This window comes from Rutidosis leptorrhynchoides, chromosome 2, assembly GCF_046630445.1.
Source record: "Rutidosis leptorrhynchoides isolate AG116_Rl617_1_P2 chromosome 2, CSIRO_AGI_Rlap_v1, whole genome shotgun sequence".
NCBI lineage: Eukaryota > Viridiplantae > Streptophyta > Magnoliopsida > Asterales > Asteraceae > Rutidosis > Rutidosis leptorrhynchoides.
In genome coordinates this window covers 590,097,491-590,107,659 of record NC_092334.1, presented here as the reverse complement: position 1 = coordinate 590,107,659, position 10,169 = coordinate 590,097,491, and the positions used below count along the sequence as shown (strand labels likewise).

General features: G+C 32.1%; 1 protein-coding gene across 1 annotated transcript; it reads right to left on the bottom strand.

Annotated features, from left to right (window-relative positions):
- Positions 1-2,445, bottom strand: LOC139893319 (caffeic acid 3-O-methyltransferase). Its single transcript, XM_071876476.1, has 4 exons — positions 1,965-2,445; positions 849-1,159; positions 639-703; positions 1-442 (listed from the first exon to the last, which is right to left on the bottom strand). Exons 1-4 carry the CDS (start codon positions 2,375-2,377, stop codon positions 146-148), a joined length of 1,086 nt encoding a protein of 361 aa, XP_071732577.1. The 5' UTR covers positions 2,378-2,445; the 3' UTR covers positions 1-145.
- Positions 2,446-10,169: the final 7,724 nt, after the last annotated feature.

Here is a 10,169-nt window from a genome sequence, read left to right as displayed (position 1 = left end):
AAAAAAAACTTTAAAAAGCTTCTTGACAAACATACCCATAATACTTTTCAGATTACATAAGAAAGTTCTTACTAATCACTCGTTTTGAACAAATTACACGGACGTATCAAACAAATGATTGACAGTTTCATTCAAAATAAAAAATTTATTTACTAAACTCCATAACCCAAGTATTGTAAGCACAAGCAGCCTTGCGGAAGCCTTTGAAACCTGCACTCTTGGCTAAGGCATCGAAATCTTTCTCGGTTCTCTCTTTGCCTCCTGGGTTGTGAGCTAACATAATAACATCAATGTGTATCACATTTTGGGTCGCTTTCGAAGTATCAGGAACTTCTGGAAGAATGCATTCAGCCACAATAACTTTACCGTTGTCTGGAAGCGCTTTGTAGCAATTCTTTAAAAGTTTCAAGCAGTGTGCATCGCTCCAATCATGAAGAATCCACTGTTGGCAAAATTCGATTCAGAACAGAAGCAAAATAAGTTTATTTTAAAAGAGAAGTTGCATAAAAAAGTAACCAACTTCATCCAAATTTCTGAATTAGGCCAAATATAACCGATTTTTTATTGTGCAATGGTTTTCTATATATAACAAAATGGCTAGCTATTAGCCCTTTTTAAGATAAAATTAAGAAATTCACCTTCATAAAAATGGCATCTCCTGTGGGTACACTTTCAAACATATCACCTCCAACATGCTCAATACCTACAATCATTTTCATTAGTCAACTTTGGTAAGTTGGAATAGTAGAATACGGGTAAATGAGTAAACGGATAAGGTTTTTTTGTTCAGACATTTTAGAATTGTAGAATATGATATGAAATAGTGAAGTTATGTCTTGTGTGCATACCTGGATATGTTGAAGCGTCTTCAATAACATGAGGCAAATCGAAATTAATACCCTTGAGGGAAGTGTATTTGGAGACAATCATGTTAAGACTTGCACCAGTACCACCACCAACATCAACTAAAGTGGTGAGTCCATTGAAACCATCATACAAATCTATAATCTTTTTCATGGTCATGGTTGAATGACCAAACATTCCTGCATTGAATACCTTGTTGAATCTTTGATCTTTACCATGGTACTCAAATGCTGACATACCATAAGCTTTGTTGAATGGAATCCCACCCTCCAAAACAGCATCTTTCAAATAGTACCTAATCATTCAATTGTCACACTAATTTAGATGTAGGTTTTGAACACGATTATGGAAACGGGTAAACTGATAAAGTTTTTCTTATTTAGTATACACAAGGAAGGGGACTTAGAAGTACGTGGTGTAACAGGGTTATCCCGTTACCGATTTTGACATTTTCCTGACTACCTCAAGATATGCTACTAGTGAAGTTTGAATCTGAGACCTTTGTTAGTCCGTGGCTATTTTGAAAAAGTTTTCATTATGTGAAATTGAATAATAAGAAAAAAATCTCTTTTTTTAATTGATACTAGTATTAATGTTAATAAGCTAAGCTTTAATGATCCCTTGGGATATGCTTCTACTTGCTAACTCCTAACCACCACAAGGTAGCCTATTGGTTGAGCCTCTTACATAGGTCTCGGGTTCAAATCTTGAGGTAGTCAGGGAAGGGTCGGAAACAGCCAATGAATATTCCCTTACAACTTTACCTTTGCTAACTCTTGTTGTAAATAACTAAATATAAGATGTCAAAAAACAGAACAATTTTGCCTAATTTTCATTAAAGACAAACGGCTAGACTATTTTTCTACCTCAAAGATATGTTTATAAGCTATCTATTAGTGATCCCTTCTTAATACTTATAGAATGAAAATGAGGGCTAAGAGTTACTATTACATAATCAATAACAGAACTCTATAATTCAAATACTAAAACCTGATTATTCCGACTTTAAATCGCAGTGATCACTCTGATAAGATATATGAAAAGATAAATATGCAATGATTCTATAAAGTTAAATACTTTTACCACATTAAACATCTTACCAGCTCTCCATAAGAACCTTATCTTGATTCATAAGCAACAGGGGTGCTAATGACTGACCACCTTCATTCTTGATCAAGAACTTGCACACAGGGGCTAACCCATAAAACCTCTCAACACAACCATCACCAGTCTCCTTTATTGAACAAGTGAGCACAGAGTAGCTAGCTAGAAGACTACATATTCGGTCTAGCATCACCGGTGCTTCGGGGTTGTTAACCGTAGGTAATTGAGCTGCCATCTCTGCAGCCGAAAGCGAACCACCAGGACCAGCTTTGGCAATGGTCTCAAGAAGATCAAGCTCAATAGCACTTTTTAAGACCATTGGTAAGACTGATGCAGATGCTAACTGCATAGCAAATAGGAAAGATTCATCTTCAACTTGAACACTCACAGTTTCTGAAGTTGATCCCATTTTTTAGCAAATGAAATAAATGGTATATTTTAATTTTATGGTAAGATGGTAAGATAATGTTAATATGTTATAAGCTATTGGTACAATGAGGTAAGATTGAACACTTGTATATATATACACATGATGGAGTGTGGACTGTTGTGGGACTATGGACCCTCACTAGTACTATAATATTCAAAAGTAATAATAGTATTATTCATTCAAAAAGTTATATACCAAGAAGCTTCTGTCACCCACCACGAAATGAAATGAAAATAAAAAGTAAATACATAAATCTATGTATATTTTTCAACTTAAAGGTCATGACTTCACATCTATTCACCAACCCCCAAGCCAACCAATTGAGAATATACACCAAGACAATTTCTGTTTCCACTTTTTATATATATATATATGAGATGAAAAAAGGTTAGATCGGCGGGGAACCTTTAACCCGTGCACCCTTTGGATGCCAACTGCCTACCAGGTCGTGTGCAGTCCCAGGCAAGTGTGGTCGGAACCAACCCCTGTTCCAGCGCCAAGCACAAATGGTGGCCGATTCAAGAATCGAACCTTCGCCTTATATGAGATGAACAACCATTTGACTTAGTCAACTAAATGTTTGCGGGGCACCCTGGCCACTCAGACTATGCCTGGATGGTTCCACTTTTTATATATGGATGTCAACATTTATTTAATTATAATATTAGTATTTTGTTTATATCAGGAAGACTTGGGTGTATGATCGAAATTTAGGTTGTTTATTAGCATTTTAGTCACACTTATTAGCAACCTACTTTAGGATATAAGAAATGGTCAAATAATGGAAAAAATAATAATCGTCCTTTCGGATAGATTGAAGAAGAAAATTAAGAATTATAATAAATAAAGATATATTTTTATTTGTATTAGGTATAGAAATGATGTTTTATTTGATGCTTGGTGACTCGTTAGGTGAAGTGGGACACTACAATGAAAAAGAAAGATAATGTTTTTAAATAGATATGTGTGTTTTTTTTTTTTTTTTTAACAACAAAATTTTTATTAAAACCAAACTCCTAGCAACTGGATTTCGCATAATATCCTAGAGATATAAGGTTTCTAAACCAACACACACACACACAGGATCTTCATACATGTGTTGATTTAGTAATATGTGATGTATATTAAGTTTAATACATAATAATTTAACAAAACCTCAAATTATCTTTGAAATCATGATTAAATGTTTTTCGTGCACATGTGATAATTTATTTAAGTGAATATGTGAACTATGCATATTATAATATTTTAACTTTCGTTTACAAACAAAATGATATATGAATATTATACTCCGTATGCCTGGCAAATGGGTCAGGTTGGGTCGGTTTGGGTAACGGGTCAAAATGGTTTTGGGTTGAAATGGGTCATAAGTCAAACGGGTCAATTTTTTAAACGGGTCAAAATGGGTCAGGTTGGGTCGGTTTGCGTAACGGGTCGAAACGGGTCACAAGTAAATTGGGTCAACTGGGTTACATCGCTTTTTTACATTTATTACATTATTTTAGTTATTATTATATATTATATATACATAAGAATTATTAATATACATAATAAATGATATAACCATGAATGCTTTCATAAGTTTTTTACGGATGAAACTTTTTGTGCTTGACCCATTTGACCCATTCACAAAACCCATTAGACCCATTTCTATTTATTGATCTTTGAGTATTGATACCCTTTAGACCCGTTCCTTCATTTTTTGTATCAGAATCAATAGGTTGGAGAGAAACTCATTTGGATCTTTTTTTAAGTTTTGATTTACATTGTTAGGCTTAATTTTTCTCAAGACCCAATTAACCTGAAATCTTGACCCATTTGACCCGAATTTGAGTGTATGGGTCACAATTGCCAGGTCTAATACTCCGTATCATTTATAAGCAATTTGGTGCTCCTATAATTTATCGATTCTCGCAATTCTCGCGTTTTTTTTTCTTTGTTTCTCGCAGTTACTAGTGCATAAACTATACCAGGATATCATTCACACATGTTTGGAATACTTGGCTATCCAAACCGGATGCCTACTTGTAATAATTGTATATGTACGAAACTATGAACACATACAGAAATCACACCAAACCTTGAAAATCATATGATTAAAACCAAAATTACAGAAGAAGATTCAATAACAAAAATACAGAAAAGAATAGCTCTAAGATCTAGCAGACTAAATAACAATCTCTTATAAGAACACTAAGTATCAAGATGATACTTCTCAAATCAGCCGATTGTATGAACTAGGGTTTGGTGATTAAACGAGAGAAAACGGATGATGAACAAAAGAGCTGTATTGTGAATGAGGAAAAAAATAAAGATACGATGTATAAATATATCCACATATTGCACTTTGGTCCTTGCTGCATATAGACTTCACAAAATGATCCCTCAAGTCTTCAATATCACCATTCAGCAAAATTACTCTTTAAATCTTCAAAAAATAGAAAACCTACAAAAAATAAAACAAATATAAGAACAAAAATACAAATATAAAAAACAAAACATTTCAGAATAAGATTGAATATATATGTATAAATTTAACATTCCCCCTCAATCTTATTCTGGAAATAATCCAATAATCCCAATCTTTGAGAAAGAAAATGATGTTGAGCCTTGCATAACCCTTTCGTGAAAACATCTGCAACTTGATCTTTTGAATCAACATATTCCAACCTTAACAATCCAGAAAGATTTTTTTCTCTAACAATATGAACATCAGTTTCAAAATGTTTTGATCTTTCATGAAATACAGGATTAGCAGCAAGAAGAATAGCAGATTTATTATCACAATATAGATGAACCGGTAACAGGTTATGAATGCCAAAATCATCAAGAAGTTTAAGAACAAATATAATTTCACAAGTAGTAGCAGCTAATGATCTATATTCAGATTCAGTAGAAGATCTAGAAAAAGTAGGCTGTTTTTTACTTTTCCAAGACACAAGAGAACCACACAAAAACAAATAGAAACCTGAAACAGACCTTCTAGTACTTAAACATTTTCCCCAATCTGCATATGAATATGCAACAAGATTAAACATATCATCAGCTTTTTTTATACATACTCCTTTTCCAGGAGATCCCTTAAGATACCTTAAAACCCTTAAGGCAGCCTTAACATGTGATTGTAAAGGAGCATGCATATGTTGACTTAAGTTTTGAACAGAATAAGATATATCAGGTCTGGTATGTGTAAGATAAATAAGTTTTCCAATTAATTTTTGAAATTCAGTAATGTTTTCCAAAAAATCATCACCTTTTGATGCTTCAGAAGCTAAAACTGAATTAACTTCCAAATGTGTATCAATAGGTTTGCAAGCAGACATACCAAATTCATCCAACAAATCCAAACAATATTTTCTTTGTGACATACGCAAACCTTCATCACCTTTTACAATTTCAATACCCAAGAAATATTTAAGTAATCCCAAATCTTTAATCATAAACTTAGAATTCAAAAACTTTTTAACATTATCAACTTCAGAATTATTATTACCAGTAATAATAATATCATCCACATAGACAAGTAAAGTAACAAATATATCATCTTTAGACAGAATATGTAGTGACCCGAACTTTTCCATGTTTATATATATTAAATGAAATTGATTTTTACATGATTAAGTGTTTCCAACATGTTAAGCAATCAAACTTGTTAAGAATTGATTATTTGAAATGAGTTTCATGTAGACAATTGACCACCCAAGTTGACCGGCGATTCACGAACGTTAAAACTTGTAAAAACGACATGACGATATATATATATGGATATACATATAGTTAACATGAGATTATGATAAGTAAGTATCTCCATATATATTAACAATGAGTTATATACATAAAAATGAGACTACTAAGTTAAGAAACTCGAAACGATATATATAACGATTATCGTTATTACAACGTCTTATTAAATACATATGTATCATATTAATATAATGTTACACTATATTTAACATGATAAAATGATAATTATATATATCATTAAGTATGTTAGCAATGAACTACATATGTAAAAACAAGACTACTAACTTAAGGATTTCGAAACGAGACATATATGTAACGATTATCGTTGTAACGACATTTAAATGTATATATATCATATTAAGATATATTAATATATCATAATATCATGATAATATAATAATTTAACATCTCATTAGATATAATAAACAATGGGTTAACAACATTAAATAAGATCGTTAACTTAAAGGTTTCAAAACAACACTTACATGTAACGACTAACGATGACTTAACGACTCAGTTAAAATGTATATACATGTAGTGTATTTAGATGTATTAATATACTTTTGGAAGACTTCAAGACATATATCAAAACACTAATACTTAACGAAAATGGGTACAATTACATTCCCATTCTTTTTTCATCAAGAATTCTAGTCGTATTCATATCCGTATTATACACAGCTTCTAGACGTACTTATTGTGGGTATATACCAATAGGAACTAGCATGGGATTCCACTTTTGATTATGTCATGTATGACTAATCAATTTTAACTTCTACCATGAACTAGTCAACTAACTAGAACTCCTTTTAACCCCACTCATCACTCACCACTTACCACTCATCATTCACTCCATTTCACTTCCAATTCTCTTTCTAATTCTCTCTCAACACACACACACACACACTTATGAACGAATTTTTCCAGTAGTTAATCATCATCTTCATCAAAAGTTACTTCAAGAATCAAGCTATAATCATCTTAGGAAGAACACTTCAAGAACACTTTGAAAATCCTTTCAAGTTTACTAGTTTACATCCAAGCTTTCTAATCCATTCCAAGTAATCATCTAAGATCAAGAAACCTTTGTTATTTATAGTAGGTTATCTTTCTTATTCAAGGTAATAATCATATTCAAACTTTGATTCAATTTCTATAACTATAAACTATCTTAATTCGAGTAAAAATCTTACTTGAACTTGTTTTTGTGTCATGATCCTACTTCAAGAACTTTCAAGCCATCCAAGATCCTTTGAAGCTAGATCATTTCTTGTCACTTCCAGTAGGTTTACCTACTAAACTTGAGGTACTAATGATGTTCATAACATCATTCGATTCATATATATAAAACTACCTTATTCGAAGGTTTAAACTTGTAATTACTAGAACATAGTTTAGTTAATTCTAAACTTGTTCGCAAACAAAAGTTAATCCTTCTAACTTGACTTTTAAAATTAACTAAACACATGTTCTATATCTAAATGATATGCTAACTTAATGATTTAAAACCTGAAAACACGAAAAATACCGTAAAACCGGATATACGCCGTCGTAGTAACACCGCGGGCTGTTTTGGGTTAGTTAATTAAAAACTATGATAAACTTTGATTTAAAAGTTGTTCTTCTGAGAAAATGATTTTTCTTATGAACATGAAACTATATCCAAAAATCATTGTTAAACTCAAAGTGGAAGTATGTTTTTCAAAATGGTCATCAAGACGTCGTTCTTTCGACAGAAATGACTACCTCTTACAAAAATGACTTGTAACTTATATTTCTGACTATAAACCTATACTTTTTCTGTATATATTCATAAAATAGAGTTCAATATGAAACCATAGCAATTTGATTCACTCAAAACGGATTTAAAACGAAGAAGTTATGGGTAAAACAAGATTGGATATTTTTTGATTGTTGTAGCTACGGGAAATATTGTAACAATTCTATACAAATCATAACTTAACAAACTTATATTGTATTATTCATGAATTCTAATATATATTATGTAATCTTGGAATACCATAGACACGTATACAATGTTTTGACATATCATATCGACCCATCTATATAATATATTTTGGAACAACCATAGACACTCTATATGCAGTAATGTTGGATTTAGCTATACAGGGTTGAGGTTGATTCCAAAATAATATATATAGTTTGAGTTGTGATCTAGCCTGAGGCTTGTATACACTGGGTCGTGGATTGATCCAAGATAATTTATATTTATTTATGTACATCTAACTATGGACAACTAGTTGTAGGTTATTAACGAGGACAGCTGACTTAATAAGCTTAAAACATTAAAACGTATTAAAAATGTTGTAAATATATTTTGAACATACTTTGATATATATGTACATATTTGTATAGGTTCATGAATCGACCAGTGGCCAAGTCTTACTTCCCGACGAACTAAAAATCTGTGAAAGTGAGTTATAGTCCCACTTTTAAAATCTAATATTTTGGGATGAGAATACATGCAGTTTTATAAATGTTTTACGAAATAGACACAAGTAAATGAAACTACATTATATGGGTGAATGATCGAAGCTGAATATGCCCCTTTTTCTTGGTAGCCTAAGAATTAGTAAACCGATCTACTAATTGACGAGAATCCTAAAGATAGATCTATTGGGCCTAACGAACCCCATCCAAAGTACCGGATGTTTTAGTACTTCGAATTCGTTTTTATCATGTCCGAAGGATTTTCTGGAATGATAGGAGATATTCTTATATGCATCTTATTAATGCGGTTACCAGGTGTTCACGATATGAATGATTTTTATCTCTATGTATGGGATGTATATTGAAATATGAAATCTTGTGGTCTATTATTACGATTTGATAAATATATAGGTTAAACCTATAACTCACCAACATTTTTGTTGACGTTTTAAGCATGTTTATTCTCAGTTGACTATTAAGAGCTTCCGCTGTTGCATACTAAAATAAGGACAAGATTTGGAGTCCATGCTTGTATGATATTGTGTAAAAACTGCATTCAAGAAACTTATTTTTGATGTAATATATTCTTATTGTAAACCATTATGTAATAGTCGTGTGTAAACAGTATATTTTAGATTATCATTATTTGATAATCTACGTAATGCTTTTTAAACCTTTATAGATAAAATAAAGGTTATGGTTGTTTTAAAAATGAATGCAGTCTTTGAAAAACGTCTCATATAGAGGTCAAAACCTCGCGACGAAATCAATTAATATGGAACATTTATAATCAATATGAACGGGACATTTCAGTTGGTATCAGAGCGTTGGTCTTAGAAAACCAGAAATTTGCTTTAGTGTGTCTTATCGAGTTTGTTAGGATACATTAGTGAGTCTGGACTTCGACCGTGTTTTCTTTAAAAACGATTGCTTAACACTTTTGTTGGAAACTATATATTATTAACATGTAAATATTATGTGATATATTAACCTCTTAATGTGTTTGATATTGTGTGATAGATGTCTACCTCTTGTACAAATCTCATTGATTCACCTAATAATAATGAAGAGTCGAATATATTTTGGGAAGATTCACAAATTCCCGAAGAGGAACCGGAAGAGGAAGAACCGGAAGAAGAGGAACCAGAAGAGGATGAATCGGAAGAGGAGGAACCAGAAGAAGAAGAGGTTCCAGAGGAAGAAATAGTGATACCTACAGTAAATCGTTCAAATAAAAGAAAATCCTCAACCAACGGACCAAAGTTAAAAATGGTCAATGGTGTTTCTGCCGAGGAAGCAAAATATTGGGAAGATTACCAATTTTTCGATGAATCGGATCCCGATGAGGATTCCGATGATGTTATAGAAATCACCTCGACCCAATTTAATATAGCAAAATAAAATAATAAGGGAAAATGTATAAAAATAGAGAAACCCGATTCCAACTCCGATGAGCTTTATATGTATCGGCAACATCCGTATTTCCTAAAGTGTAACAATAACCCGGGAACCTCTAAACCACCAGGTTTTTCTAAACCATTGTGGAAAATGACGGCTCGTATTAGAGGAACACCAT